Below are 16,668 nucleotides of genomic sequence, written 5' to 3'. Positions count from 1 at the left end.
GAGGTGGGATACTATGAACGCCACCTTGGCGCGATCCGTGGGATATTGTTGGGGCAACAGCTCGAAGTGCAGTCTGCACTGGTTTAAAAAGCCCCGACAAAGTTTAGGATCTCCACCATATCTGGGAGGCTTACCCAGGCGGGGGGGCGGGGAGGAGACGGCGTCCCTGGGAGGGTTAGAGACGACCGCAGCGGACTGCAAGGCAAGCAGTCGGTCATCGATGGACGCCATATACCCCAAAACGTGGGACTGGGCATCGCGCTGCTGCGCGAGCTCCTGCTGCAGGCTGGCTAGGAGGGGAGCATGCCCGGGGTCAGAGGTCTGCATAGCGGACAAACGGGTGTCCATGGACTTCATAAAAGACATGATTCGGGCCTGATTTTCACGCAGGAACAACAGTTCCTTCTGCGTGGCAGCCGTGGCACCGGCGGGGTCCATGGCCTGAGTGTACTGTGACGTTTTTCGGAAAAGGACGTCCGAGAGTGGACCCTCTGGGTCGCGGATCTGGAGCCCCGGGGGTCGAGCGCTCCAGGTGAAGACCGACCCCTATACAGGGATCGTTTGGGGCAAGACTACCGAGGACAGAACCGCGACAGCCGGTACCAGGAGGGGCGGCTCAAGGACAAGAGGCGCCCGTAGGCAGGAGTACCGGACTGAAAGGTAGAGGACCTAACAGGACTACTGGATGGGTAGACAGACAGGGAGCAGGTACTAGAGGGGAGAGGACCGGGAGGAAGCACACAAGGGGGTACCAGAAGGGAGAACAGAGCGGTCATGCAGGGTGAACGAACACTGGGAACAAGGATGCAGAGCCGGGGGCTGGAAGCCACGGGGAAGACAGACAGGAAACAGGCGGCACTATAGGAAGGGGGCCAAAGCGCAGCGTGGCGAGCGCACAGCAACACTCAGGCGTCCTCTGCATAGAGAGCGCGCCAGAAATACCCTAGGGTCTGGAAGCGGGCGGTACGTGCCGCCCCCAGCGCCACCCCCCGTAGGCGGAAGAGGGGACGCTGGTGCGCGCGCGCGCCCTAAGGAAGGAGCGCGGTGCCGTGACAGGAGGGGAGGCAGAGCGTGGGAGCGCGCCGCGACGAGGACGCCGGTAGGAGGAGGTGGCGGCGGTTGCCGCTGGAGGAGGGGCGGGAGCGGGTGCAGCCGAGACCGCCGACATGACAGCCATTATCAAGAGCCAAGTTTGTGGACTTCAGAACTGCAATGGAACTAACAGGATCAGTAGTTGTTGAGTGGGGGTGTTGGAATATGTTTAGTGCAACAACTCCATTCCTGTCTATGAGTGTTTAGTTGCTAGATTTGTATGCTGTTCATAAAGTTAGAAGAAAAAAAAAGGTCCCAGAGGCTCACACAGGGAAAGTATGTGAGTGTATTTCCTGTTTTCCTGTGTCTGTGCATGAGAGAAGCAGCCTACTGTAGATGCTGCACAGATGGAGACACACAAATGATTTATTCCTGCATTCCTGATCTACTAAGCTTATCTATATTGATCCTGATTGTTCCTGAATAAAGATGCTCTGTTGTCACACACTTGGAGAGTATCCTGAATAATGCACTGCCAACAACTTTTAACTGCTGTCTGAAAATTGATGAAGATAAAAAGAGATTATCTATTAATTCACAGTGGCCTAATTTGTACAGATGAGTGGATCGAATCATTGGACTCTGGTCCATCATCCAGGACAGTGGATCTTGGTGGCTTGATGGGAGTCCTACAAATCTCTTACCTTCCAGTGTTCCCAGCTCGGCTTTTGATTAGGCAGGGCTGGTGAGATGCATCTGTTTGTCATGATCCAAAAATGGTGTTGTGCAGGCTCTGACAAATCAGATGCTGCTTATCTCTACTAATTCGGTACTTAAAAATTGATTTTGTAAACTAGACAGACCCTTTAAGAAAGTATGTCTTATTTTAACAACTGAACATACTTGTCAATTGGGAATGGTGCTAATTCATTAATGTGTTTATGCCAAATTTCTAATATAAAACACGTTAGCAAGCTGCAATATTTTTTGTGTAACTTGGAAATAATGCAAAAATATTACAACATTTGGCATTTACACACCAGTCTCAGCCAGCTTTGCCAATATGCGGGTAGCATGGGTGGTACATGGGCAGGACGGACCATGGCTATGTCCTTCCATCAAATTCATGAAAACTTACACCATTCCAGAAATGTACTAGAGTCCCTGACTGGAGTATATCTTTGGTGGTGGCAGACATTGGTTAACCGATGCACCCAATTCATTAAGTGGTACATCTTCCTCCAACAAGCCATTCACTAAGACTGCTGCACAATACCGGTCTTAAAAAATACATTGGTGTTTTGAGGAATCAAAGACATTTAACTAAGTTGTTATGCCAACATGATCAGTTTTATTTACTGTACCCTTTTTCAGCTTTGTCACCTGGTTGACCCATTGCTTTTTTGTACTTATTATTGACATAACATAATTTCCTTTGTATTTTTATCTTATTTTTTTAATGCCATTTATGATAACCCTATTCTTTCTACTTACAGCATTTCGGCTCATTGTAATAATCTCTCAATACTGTGCAATATTCTTCACAGTGACAGTGCACTCCCTTGCTGGCTCTAATGAGAAGTGACAAGAAGACAAGAGAGCGCACTGTCAGGACACATTTTAAGGAGAGCACGTGGTGAGCAGAGGCCAGCGGCTCGGGTTATCCCCTTACAAGGCGCACTGCGCGCTTCTCATTAATGGAGTATTTCCCATTTAAGTATCCCAGAATGCACTGAGGATTCGCAAGCAAAGCATCATCAGAACAGAACAGAAATAGGTAAAAAAAAAAAATAAAGCAGTTAAATTAGAGCAGGAAGGCTAAGGACTTTTCAATTAAACCATACTAAAAAAAACTTTTACATTACTTATAATAAATAGAGAGACATTTAGAGTGAAATTTAATATTAGTTTCGGACCCCTTTTAAGGTGCCTATGTACATTATATAGCTGTTGGCTGTTTTTGATGGGGAGATAGAATAAAGCCATTTATCTTTCCTAAAAAAACAAAACAATTGGGTGCTAAAATTTAATTAACTTCTCTGGCTAAAAGTATTCTATAGGTTCATTTACGCAGACCAATTTCTGCCAATAAACGAATGCCAGTCAACTACAGCATTTACTAGTTCATTGGTATTTTTTCAATGGTCGATTCACACTAGTCAGCAAATATGACTGTTTTGTCGCCGCACAACATGCATGGGTTTAGCAGCGCATCTCTTGTTCAAACGGAGTGATGTGGTGCCGATAAAAATGATTTTTATGCTGATATAACCAATTTAATCAACTGCCGAACAAGCGTTTTACTCGTTCTTCAGCTAATCGCACCATGCTTTGACTGGTCGATAATTGGAAACGAGTGTTTTTATGAATGTTTATTCACTGATCGGCGCATGTAAACATTCCTACATTTTTGGAGGGGTCTTCATATTTACATTTTTCTGTTGCTGACTTTGATTTGTCTGCTTTTGTGGGACTAATCCTATACTTCAGTTTATTTACACAGTCCATGGTGAAACACGGTTAAAATGACCTGCTATAGATGTATTCCTGTAATATTGAAATGTAGGGCCATCCATACTAACAAGTTTTGTATCTCTATATTCTTCTATGAGAGTCAGTCTCCCCAATTAGTTTTAAAATCTCTACTACTATAACATTCTAGCATTTTGCATACGTTTGAAACAATGTTAAGATGCTACCCTCAATTAGATCTGAAGTCAAGTTGCATGCCTTCCCCAGAGCTTCGCTGTATCTTTGATGCCATGGGCAATTATACTCCATTATTATTCAGTCAATGACTATAAATGACTTATTGCTGAGCATTAGATATTGGCCTGCCACTTTCCATCACACTAGACTAAAAGCATAATAATGCACATCTCATAAAGAATGGAGAAATGTTTCATGTTTCAACAATAGAGGAAAGGTGTAAGAGCAAATTTAGTTTTATGTTACTTTGTTATCTAAAAAGTTTGGAATATGAAAGAATAATATATCACAAACGGATGTATACCGGTCAGCCATACAGTAAAACTATCGACAGTTTAAGTGAATAACATTCATTATTTTGTTACAATGACGCTTGTCTAGAGGAGGAATATCTTACGTAGCAAGTGAAAAGTTGCAGTGTAGATTGTAGAAAAAATTGAGCAGGTGAGAGTATCTGAGAGACACCGATAAGAGACAAATTGTGATGGTTAGATGGCAAAGTTTGGATATCTACAAAGCAAGAGGTCTTACAAGATTACATGGATACCTAGCTAGTATGGTTCCAAAAGAAATCTGTTAATTAAGGAGTAATGGTGCCTGTGAAACAAATGTGTTTCTATAGGGTAGTGTAGTCACACACTTTCAAAGTGCCCATACTGACCGCTCTCTGTCACTAAAACAACTTATAAATGGGCACAAAACCATCAGAACTGGGCAAATCAGTGGTAGGGCAGAGGTGGTATGAAAATGCATTAGAAAAAAAGGCAAGTTGAAGCAACCTGTATGATACTTTCGCAGTTGCATTGTTCATGGAAACCTGGCACCTGTTGATAGAGATTACACAGACAGGCTTAGAGCAAGACACTCTGTTTACCAAATTCCAGGGTTTGATCTGGCTATAAACCCTTTAACCCCTGTAAAGGGATCTGGACTTATATAGGGGCCCCTGGGCTGGGGCCACAGAGTAAGCAACTGATTGGTTAAGCAAGCCGAAGGCAAAAAGATTTACCACAAAGGGTCAAGGCCAAGAGGTCAAGTCAAGGACAAAATCAGAACGCCAGCAGATTGTTAAAATAGAAGCCAAGGAAAAAAAATATGTGACAAATCAGCAAGACAACACACAAGTAATGGCTAGACCTACAGGTAAGCACAACGTATTGATTGGTAATGGAATTCAAAAACCCAGGGGTTAAAACAGCAGACAGACCCACCTACCGCTCTTAGAAAGGAGTAATTAAAACCACAAAAATAACCCCATAGCTTCCTTATCCAGTGCCACCAAAAGATCCAGAATAAAACATGAGTATACAGACACACTCCACCTACCACAAATGTGTGGCGCCACCTAGTGGCTGAAGCAGAAATAGAGGACACAGGAACCTGCACGGATGTTAACGATTCTCTAGGCAATGTTCTACTGTGAAATCTTGGATCCTAGCATTCAAGTGGATGTTACTTTTGACACATACTGCCTAATTAAAATTGATGAAGATCAGCTAAACCCCACATGGCAAAGGTATTCTCCAATGGTAGTAGCCTCTTCCAGCAGGATAATGCTCCCTGCCACACAGTTAGAATTGTTCAGTTATAATTTAGGGAATGTGATAAAGAGTTCAAAGTGTTGACTTATATTTTAGATTTACTATATGTTAAAAAGAACCTGTCATCACCATTACGTAATGGAAAGTAAAGACATTGCTAAAATGGCGCTGTATTACAGATTAAATAGATAAGAACAAAGAGAAAAAGTACAGTAATATACATAGATATTTGGGATTGCCTAATACATTTTTATTAACATTGAAACACTGAAAAACATGATTAAAAACATTTAAAAATACCAAAGGCTGCATATAGTAAATTCCATCAGTCTTTTGCTGAGAGGCATTTAGTATAATGATTTTCCACCTGCAACTTGGCTCCCAGACTATTGCTGGGAGCCATCCTGTCTTTAGACTCCCTCTCCCTTTGTGAGTCACCAATCAATGAGTTTAATAATTAGGTAGTGTGGTGTTCTAACAGTGCAAATGGAAGGTTCCCTGGTCCCTATGTGTGCTAGTGTCATGAACCCAAACCCTGGTCCCGATGTGGACAGTATCCTGAATCCAAATCCCTGGGCCTGGGGCAGCCAGGGTACTGAACCCTGTCTCCTGGTTCTGGAGTGATCAGAGCTTGAACGTTGTCTCCTGGTCCTGGTGTAAACTAGCGACAGGGTTGTAGTCATGTCAGCACAACCATACTCACTGTGCTGGCAGCTGCTTCTTCCCTGCTGTGTCCCCCAATCTTCCTTGCGTTCGAAGGACAGGTGGCAGAGTCCAAAGCAACTTTAAACACAATGGGTTTATTGTCTTCAGGACACAGCACATCCATAACACTTGCAGCATACTTGTCACAGTACCAGCAATGCATTTTCTTCATCTTTCCATAACTTCTTCTGCTTGACAGGAATAGGCCACAAAGATATAACGGGACGAGGAGCCCGGTGAAAATGCCACTTCAATATATCTCCCTGAAACTGACTTTGTCCCAGACTCTGAAATACTATCTACTGGGTCGTCAACCCCTTTACGGTTATCCTGCCTGCGCACTTTCATGGTGGCCCACTCTAACTTCTTCTGTACCCAAACATCTTCTGTACCCAAACTTCTTCTGGAAATTCTTCACTACGTTGCTGCATATACTGTGCTCTTAACTCTTTTCTTCTTTCTTTATACTCCCACTCCTTTCCTTGGATGGCTGGGCTTCTACTTCTAATGTTACATGATAGCCAGACAGCCCAGGCCAGAGGCCACCTGAGCAGCACACAGGGGTCTACCCCTGACTGACTATAACCAGGAAATCTCTCTAACTTATTCCCCAGCTATCTCTCCTAGAATTAACCTCTAAGTGTCCTACAACTAAACCTACCTATGCAGTGTGCTCAGTGCCCCCATCTAGTGGCCATTTTCCCTAACTGCACTGTCCCTAGCTTAATATAGTACAAAGATACCAAAATGCGACACAATGTAATATATTACAGTTATATACAGGTAAATGTACATAGCAGCATAAACATTTAAAGGGTTAAATTCCTGACCCCCTTACACTGGTACGACCAGTCCTGAACCCGAAGCTCCCTGGTCTTGTTGCGGCCAGTCCTGATCCTGAAGTCCCCTGGTCCCAGTGCATCCAGCACCTGAACATTGTCCCCGGTCCTAGTGCAGCCATTCTTGATTCAGTATCGGGGTCAGCAGCATCAGTACCGGTATCTACCTAGGAGTGGTACCTAGTGGCTGCCTGCAGCCCAGCCTGTCTCCACCATCAAGAGCTCCAGAGAACACCAGGTAGCTGCTTAGTTATGCCCCTTCCACAGTAGGCCCGACTCTGTGGCACAATGGGTCCATAAATCCATGTGCGCCACTGTTGTGTGTAACACATTTGAAGTTTTCTACAAATTAGATTTCGGCGAACAAGGGCTGGGTCTTCTCATCTCTGCCTATGATTCCCCTGTCCCTACATCTGCCTCCAGCCTTTGAATGATCTGCCTCCTCTGTTTAAAATCAGAGCAGTGACCTGTCATTCAAAGGTCGGAGGCAGGTGGAGGGGCAGGAGAATCACAGACAGGGAGGAGACGACTCTTGGCACAGTCCAATCCCTTTGAATCAAAATCTAATTAGCAGAAAATTTCAAATGTTGATTACGAAGAACTACAAAATGGATTTCTTCACCAAAGGAATCAATTTAATATGTATTACAGCCCATTACAGCCATGTCTTTATTTTACCTTAGAAAATCATGCTGACAGGCTCTCTTTAATGTTATGGATGATTGGTAAATAAGTTTTGTTGAACGAATTCTGTAGTTCTGCTGATACAAATGTATAGATTCGACAAAATAGAAAACAAACCTGTTATATTATTACTATTTTAGAAAGCCATCTAATTACATCATCAAAATATCTTTGAAAACATCAGCTGAATAGATATTGTAAAGAAATCATTATAGAAATAATGACAGTCGCCTTTGTAACAAAAAAATTAAAGCACATACCACTGCAGATCCAATACGGCTAATCTTTATAGGATTTCCTCTTCCGGAAAGATCAAGTTGAGCTTTGTCCATTAAAAACAGGCAAGCATCAAGTATCTCCTCTTCAAACTGTAATTACAAGAAAAGAAGTGGTCTTTAATGGTCACGTACAGTTGTGAACTACAGTAATAAATAGTATATTATAAATTGATTCAATGATAATTATATTCCGTTTAATATTGAAGGTGCTTCAGGATTTTAAATGCACCTGGCACACATGGCATAGAAAAGTCATAAAAGCGCATTTAAGGAAATAAACAAGAGAGAAGACGCAAACAGTTAGTGCCTAACAGACAGGGCCGGATTATAGGAGGGGCAGGTGGGGCTTCAGCCCCGGGGCCCCCACCACAAGAGCTTCTAAGGGGGCCCGGGCGGGCCCCCACCACTGGGCAGCGACCGCCATTTTATTAACGCAACGTGAGGATAAATATTAGACGCCGTCACGCTGAGATGAACTAGGCATACCGATACCGCCTCATCCTCTCCTGTCACGCCTCCTCTCCTGTCACGCCTCCGGTCCTGTGGATCTGCTCTGCCTGCTCGCCGCGTTCACGAGCATCGTGCGCCCGCCGCCTGCTGTGTACGGTCCCACCAATCAACTGCAGCGCCACGGTGATTAACCCCCTTGCCTCCAGGCTCCAGCTAGCTATATATTTATATATAGCTCCTGTCTGTGCCGGCCGCGGCTGTGTGTGGAGACTAGTGGTGCGCACAGAGATGACGTCATCGCTGTGCTCACGTGTCCAGACACAGCCGCGGCCGGCACAGACAGGAGGACGAGCGATGCTGCAGGGATCGTGGCCGGCTCCACACAGGTCAGCGGCGGAGATAATACAATAGAGAGCATATTGTTATACAGTAGTTAGCAACAATTGCTGCCGGTGAAAACTTTCCCTTTCGGCATTTTTATTATTCCTTGGCTGTCTTAACATTGGGTTCAATAAAAAAAAATGTGAGTAACTCTTTCTGTCTATAATTGGACTGCTTTGAGTTATCCTGGACTGTATCTCTATTGTAGTACTGTAAATCTGAATGTGGCAGAACAAGAGGATAAGATCAGATTGTACATCTAAGTGCTACAGTTCGCGCTCTACTGTTATGGCTAAAATGTTAATGATATGGGGGCCCCCACCAGATTTTCTGCCCAGGGGCCCCCACCAACCTTAATCCGACCCTGCTAACAGAGTAGGTGCAAGCGCACACCACCATGTGCTGATCAAAGACTACAGAGAAAGTGAAAGCAACAAGAATTACAGTAGTAGGAACCCAAGAGTGAAGACCATGTCCCTTGAGGGAGAAGGACACCTGGTCAGGTGACACCTGTCGTGCACTTAGATACTATAAAAAACCTGGGAAGGAAAGGATGTGGAGGAGTCGGCTCCAAAACCTGAAACAGGAAGGACATGTGGCGCAGCCTTTGAGAGTGAAAGACTTAGTAAAGAGATCCGAGTGGAGGAACTAGAGCTGAGCGATCCGAGAAGAGTGGGCAGAGCCAAAGCCAGAGATGAGAAACCAGAGTCGAGTCAGGGCTGAGAGAGAGTTTTAATTATAGCAGGATCCTACCTTCCCATGTAAATATAGGCTATCAGCCCAAGAGAGAAGTCCCCACAGGTTATGTCCCAGCAATGAGAATCTCCTTATCGTGGCTGCTGGGTACACATGAATTGGCCAATTTATGCGCAAAGTATTCTCAATTTTTCATTTTTTCTACAGCAGTAATGCAATTCAAATTTCATATTTTTCATTTTTGCATACTATAATGATACACAGTGCTGCTTTATTTTGTTAGGACTGAAAAGGAGAGCTGGTCACAGAGGAAGGTCATTTGTGTGAGCCATTACTTCTATCATACATGTATGGTACAGAGTATGGGTCGGGGCCATGCTTCAGGGAACAAAAATGGTAGTGTGACGAGCACTCTGTGTACCAAGTAATTCACAAATCCAGGTCTTGCGGCCTAGCAGAAAATACCGGTGACCCCCCCATTAGGACCTGCGTGACATGTTGAGGTGTCTAGAGGAAATACAACAGTGGCAGGCCCAGTAGTGCGAGGGACACCCATTAGGTTGGGGATTTAAAATCAGCCAATACCTACCTTAATAGTCCCTTGACTGTAAATATAGAGAACAGAGTGCTAGTGTATATATATATATATATATAAACAGTTGTGGCCAAAAGTATTGACACCCCTGCAATTTTGTCAGATAATGCTCAGTTTCTTACTGAAAATGATTGCAAACACAAATTCTTTGGCATTATTATCTTCATTTAATTTGTCTTAAATGAAAAAACACAAAAAGAATTGTCCTAAAGCCAAATTGGATATAATTCCACACCAAACATAAAAAAGAGGGTGGACAAAAGTATTGGCACTGTTCGAAAAATCATGTGATGCTTCTCTAGTTTGTGTAATTAACAGCACCTGTAACTTACCTGTGGCACCTAACAGGTGTTGGCAATAACTAAATCACACTTGCAGCCAGTTGACATGGATTAAAGTTGACTCAACCTCTGTCCTGTGTCCTTGTGTGTACCACATTGAGCATGGAGAAAAGAAAGAAGACCAAAGAACTGTCTGAGGACTTGAGAAATCAAATTGTGAGGAAGCATGAGCAATCTCAAGGCTACAAGTCCATCTCCAAAGACCTGAATGTTCCTGTGTTTACCGTGCGCAGTGTCATCAAGAAGTTTAAAGCCCATGGTACTGTGGCTAACCTCCCTAGATGTGGACGGAAAAGAAAAATTGACAAGAGATTTCAACGCAAGATTGTGCGGATGTTGGATAAAGAACCTCGACTTACATCCAAACAAGTTCAAGCTGCCCTGCAGTCCGAGGGTACAACATTGTCAACCCGTACTATCCGTCAGTGTCTAAATGAAAAGGGACTGTATGGTAGGAGACCCAGGAAGATCCCACTTCTTACCCCGAGACATGAAAAAGCCAGGCTGGAGTTTGCCAAAACTTAACTGAAAAAGCCTAAAACATTTTGGAAGAATGTTCTCTGGTCAGATGAGACAAAAGTAGAGCTTTTTGGGCAAAGGCAGCAACATAGAGTTTACAGGAGAAAAAAAGAGGCATTTAAAGAAAAAAACACGGTCAAAAAAGACATCAGGGAAGACATCAGGGAACCTCCGTCAAACATGGCAGAGGTTCCCTGATGTTTTGGGGTTGCTTTGCTGCCTCTGGCACTGGACTGCTTGACCGTGTGCATGGCATTATGAAGTCTGAAGACTACCAACAAATTTTGCAGCATAATATAGGGCTCAGTGTGAGAAAGCTGGGTCTCCCTCAGAGGTCATGGGTCTTCCAGCAGGACAATGACCCAAAACACACTTCAAAAAGCACTAGAAAATGGTTTGAGAGAAATCCCTGGAGACTTCTAAGGTGGCCAGCAATGAGTCCAGACCTGAATCCCATAGAACACCTGTGGAGAGATCTAAAAATGGCAGTTTGGAGAAGGCACCCTTCTAATATCAGGGACCTGGAGCAGTTTACCAAGGAAGAATGGTCTAAAATTCCAGCAGAGCATTGTAAGAAACTCATTGATGGTTACCGGAAGCAGTTGATCGCAGTTATTTTGGCTAAAGGTTGTGCAACCAAGTATTAGGCTGAGGGTGCCAATACTTTTGTCTGGCCCATTTTTGGAGTTTTGTGTGAAATGATCAATGTTTTGCTTTTTGCTTCATTCTCTTTTGTGTTTTTTCATTTAAGACAAATTAAATGAAGATAATAATACCAAAGAATTTGTGTTTGCAATCATTTTCAGGAAGAAACTGAGTATTATCTGAAAAAATTGCAGGGGTGTCAGTACTTTTGGCCACAACTGTATATATATAATATTGTAAGGCAGCGCTCACTGAGTGCATTGAGGAACGACCACTTGGCAGCACTATAACATACAGGAAGACTCAATTTCCTTAAAAGTTCTCCTGGGTTTATTGCTTCATATCCCCAGCAGCACAAACACAGTGTAGTCAGCCTTTAGGTCCGGCAACATAAAATAATAATGCCCATAAACAGGGCTTTGCTCCCTCAGACCCTGTTCACACACAGGCCAGGGCAATGTCCGTTAAACACTCAGTTCCATAGGACAGTACAGTCTCTTACTGACCGGGGTCAGTGCCACTCACGGTTGTCCAACCATCCACTCTGGAGGTATCACACAGACCTCGTTCCTCTGGTTCAGGAAAGCCAGCACTGATTCCCCTGGCTGTGCGATATCCAGCAAGCAGGGTTGGCCTGGAGTCACACACACAGGAGGCCTTCTACCTCCCAGGTCACAGACAACTCTGTAGTGTCCCACCTGGACATATGGAGGTCTGTGCACAATCCAGACTCCCACCACTCTCTCATGTGCTAAACACACCTTCATTATATAGGCTGTAACCCCACCCCACTGTGAGGTATGGATCACATGGCTGGTCACCTGGTCATGACCTCACGGCAGGTCCTGAAAATACCTGCAGGTCCTGAAGGAAAACAGGTACAGCCAGCACCATCACCAAAAGGTGAGTTAATATGGGTAGCCTGACCCTCCCATCTCTCATAGCTACCCGCCATCCAGACCCAAGTGCACTAACCGTTATATTAGTGCTCACGTGCACTAATAATAAAACACTCCGGGTTGCATCCCAGGGAGCATCCATCCCTGTGACATATATCGGCAATTCACAACCCTGCCAGCCACTGTTTCTGCATCACCACAGAGGGAACGCCTGTATGCATGACCTGGGGAGCCCACATAGCTCCCCCTAGCTGTAACAGTGGTCACTGCATTACAATATATATATATATATATATATATATATACAGTATATATATATATATATATTACAGCTCTGGCAAAAATTAAGAGACCACTGCACAGTTTTATAAAAATCATCTTCTCTACATGTCTGACAGCCATTCCAGTGTCAGTTGAATTCTAACCAGAGTACACCTCATTCTACTTAATGTGCTTCTAATTAGGTGATCACCTGAACCAAATCTTATTTAACGAAGGAAAGTATGAAAAACCCTGCTGTGGTGTTCACAATCCTCTTGCAATAGGACAAACTGGATGGCAAACGAAGTGCTAGTAATATATCCCAAAAGTAATAGGAATGAAAAAATAACGTTTAACCATGCAAAAGTAATGGAAAAGAAATGTCTTGAATGAGGAAAAGAAGGGCCCAATTCTGGCTTTACTAGCAGAGGGATGCAGTGAGCATCATGTTGCCTCCATCCATAAAATTTCTAAAAACAATAATGAACTTGGCGCTCAATATTTGTTGAAAATAAATTTCATTTTTATTTTGCATCCCCCTGAATTTTAAATTCTAAATGTTTTCGGTCCAGCATAGGACCTTCATCAGAGAATCTCTTAAAGATTACTGGATGCTGTATATGCTTGTAATAAGCCAGATAGTGTTATTAGTGAGGCGACTGACTGTCGCTTTTGTTTTCATTATACCCTGTGTAGCTGGCTCTGCAGGCCTGCGGTATATATCAATGTAATTTTGCAGTGCAGGTAATAGGCGACGTCCGTCGCTGTGGTATTGCACTGGGGTGATAAATCTTCTGGTGTATGTTGCGCTGTAGGTATGGTGACCTCGGCGCTTCTGGTATTGCGCTAGGATGCTGTCTCTCTGGCGTGTGGGTTGTGCTGCTCTCTGTGGGGAGGTCTCCTCACCTACAGCGCAACATACACCAGAAGATTTATCACCCCAGTGCAATACCACAGCGACGGACGTCGCCTGTTACCCGCACTGCAAAATTACATCTATCTAGCTTATTACAAGCATATACAGCATCCAGTAATTTTTAAGAGATTCTCTGATGAAGGTCCTATGCTGGACCAAAAACGTTTAGAATTTAAACTTCACGTGGATGCAAAATAAAAATGAATTTTATTTTCAACAAATATTGAGTGCCAAGTTCATTATCGTTTTTGGAAAGGGCTGGATACCCTACTTGTGCACCTACAAGAGACTGTATATTTGAGTGCCTTGTTGTTTCTACCATCTTAAAATTTCTAAGACGGCAATCCATTACAAGGCCAAGCAGCAGACATTGGGAACAACAAATCTACAGACCGGCAGAGGGCGAAAACGACTCTCCACTGACCGGGATAACCATCACCTTATTCGAATGTCACTCAGCAACTGCAGTATGACATCAAGTGACCTACAAAAGGAATGGCAAATGTGCAGCTGGGGTGATGTGCACAGCAAGAACAGTTCGTAACGGGCTCCTAGAGGCTCAAGTCATGTAAAGCTGGAAAAAAGCCTTTCATCAATGAGAAGCAAAGGAGAGCCAGGCTGAAGTTTGCCAAAGACCATAAGGATTGGACCACAGAGGACTGGAGTAAGGCAATCTTCTATGATGAGTCTAATTTTCAGCTTTGCCCCACACCTGGTCATCTAATGGTTAGACGGAGACCTGGAGAGGCGTACAATCCACAGTGTCTTGCACCCACTGTGAAATTTGGTGGAGGATCGGTGGTGATCTGGGGATGCTTCAGCAAGGCAGGAATTGGGCAGGTTAATCTTTCCAAAGGACGTATGAATCAAGCCGCATACAATGTTATCCTGAAAAACAGTTGATTCCTTCTGCTCAGGCAATGTTCCCCAACTCTGTTTTTCCAGCAGGACAATGCGCCATGCCACACAGATAGGTCAATCAATGTGTGGATGAAGGACCACCACATCAAATCCCTGTCATGACCAGCCCCATCTCTAGACCTGAACCTCATTAAAAACCTCTGGAATGTAATCAAGAGGAAGATGGATAGTCACAAGTCATCAAACAAAGAAGAACTGCTTAATTTTTTGTACCAGGAGTGGCATAAGGTCAAAGCAGTGTGAAAGACTAGTGGAAAGTATGCCAAAACGCATGAAAGCTGTGATTAAAAATCATGGTTATTCCACAAAATATTGATTTCTGAACTTTTCCTGAGTTAAAACATTAGTATTGTTGTTTCTAAATGATTATGAACTTGTTTTCTTCGCATTATTTGAGGTCTGCAAGCACTGCTTTTTTTTGTTCTTTTGACCATTTCTCATTTTCTGAAAATAAATACAAAATGTAGTGCTTGGAAATTTGAAGACATGTCAGTAGTTTATAGAATAAAAGAGCAATTTACATTTTACTCAAAAATATACCTATAAAGAGAAAAGTCAGACAAACTGAAAATTTTGCAGTGGTCTTTTTTGATGTTTGTATTTATATATACTAGCTGAAGAGTCCGGCGTTGCCCGGGCATAGTACATAACTGTTGGTCCCGCTGTCTTCCTTAAGGCCTTTTTCACATTTCCGATTTTTGATGGCAGTCCAAGTCCACCAGAATGTGAAAAAACGGATCCGTTTCCATCGTTGCACAAACGGATGCCAACGAATCCGTTTTTTGACTGATCCGCTTTATCAGGTAGTGCTGGAAATTTAAAGGAACACGAGTCTGGAAAAAAGAGGAGAGAGAGAATTTTCTGCCGCCAGAACGGAATTTGGGGTTAAATTTCTGGCAAGGAAATTCTTCCGGGCATGCTCAGTGTAAAAAAAGCGGATCCGTTCCCGGATTCCGTCAATTAGCAGTTGGCAGCAGATCTGCCGCCCATAGGCGACCATTATAACGATTGGCGGATAGCGGCGGATCCATTGCTATCCGCTATTTTGACGCAGACAAAAAACGCTTCATTGTCCGTCCACTCAAGTCAGCGGACGCCAAAATTTTGGCGGATCAGTCAAAAAACGGATCCAACGGATGACCATCCGTCAATGGGAAAAAAAACGGATCCGCCAAAAAATTTGCGGATCCGTTTTTTTGCAAAATGGCGGATTTTGACTAATGGCAACAAACGGAAATGTGAAACAGGCCTAACAGCCCCGCTTTCCACCCGCCATCATGCTCTCCCCTTCCTCAGCCCTGCTCTCCACCCGCCATCACGCTCTTTCCTTCCGCAGCCCCGATCTCCACCCAACGTCCTCTTCTATCCCTCCGCAGCCGTGCTCTACATCCATGTCCCAGAGTCCCTCCAAAGCCTCGCTCTCTTCCTTCACAGCCCTGCTCTCCCGCTCTCTTCCTCTACAGCCCCGCTGTCTTCCTTCCTCCACAGCCCCACTGTCCATGCACCACACGTGGTGACGCCTGGACCAGGAGAGAGAGGTGCGCAGATTTTTCGTTTGGCCAGAGTGGGCGGAGCTAGACCAGAGCTGCAGCACTTGTGATTGGGCAGCCTGTGGGGGGCGTGGCCTAGCGCTGTAGTAGGCCGCAGTAGAAGGTGGGGACTAAATTTAGGCCGGGAAGCTGCAGGGGAGAGGGGGGATAGCGCAGTTGGCGACGGGGAGCGCCGACTGAGCAGGGACAGAGCTGGGAGGGTGCCGGCACTATTCCACCCTTGTCCTGAAGACTGTCTTCCTCCACAGCCCCGCTCTCCATGCACTGTCCTGCTGTATCCATCCTCAGCTCCACTCTCCATCCACATCCCACTCTGCTGCTTCGTGATTGGTTGGTGTCCCACTCTGCTGCTTCGTGATTGGTTGGTGATACACACACACATTCAGATTTATATATATATATATATATATATATATATATATACTGCTCAAAAAAATAAAGGGAACACTATTCCATTTGCAACAGGCTGTTTGTGTTCCCTTTATTTCTTTGAGCAGTATATACATATCTAATATATAAAGCTCAAGTGTGTGTATGTATGTATGTATGTATGTATGTGTGTATGTCCGGGATTGGCATCCGCACAGTCGCAGCTACAGCCACAAAATTTGGCACAGTCACACGTCTGGACCCCGAGAGTGTCCTAGGCTATGTTGTGAGGTGAAATTTTAACCCCGCGCAATCCAGTTCACCAAACAATTTTGCC

At 44.3% G+C, this 16,668-nt stretch overlaps 1 protein-coding gene across 1 annotated transcript in view; it reads right to left on the bottom strand.

The window, feature by feature from the left end:
- F13A1 (coagulation factor XIII A chain) overlaps positions 1–16,668 on the bottom strand; it is a 309,831-nt gene that overhangs the window by 150,191 nt on the left and 142,972 nt on the right. The window contains exon 6 of the mRNA XM_073567328.1: positions 7,771–7,878. Within this exon, the coding sequence (XP_073423429.1) occupies positions 7,771–7,878 (108 nt within the window). The remainder of the gene's footprint in view (positions 1–7,770; positions 7,879–16,668) is intronic.

This window comes from Dendrobates tinctorius, unplaced genomic scaffold, assembly GCF_039654945.1.
Source record: "Dendrobates tinctorius isolate UK_male_01 unplaced genomic scaffold, ASM3965494v1 ptg000004l, whole genome shotgun sequence".
In the NCBI taxonomy this organism is placed as follows: Eukaryota; Metazoa; Chordata; class Amphibia; order Anura; family Dendrobatidae; genus Dendrobates; species Dendrobates tinctorius.
This window is presented reverse-complemented; position numbering and strand designations above follow the sequence as displayed.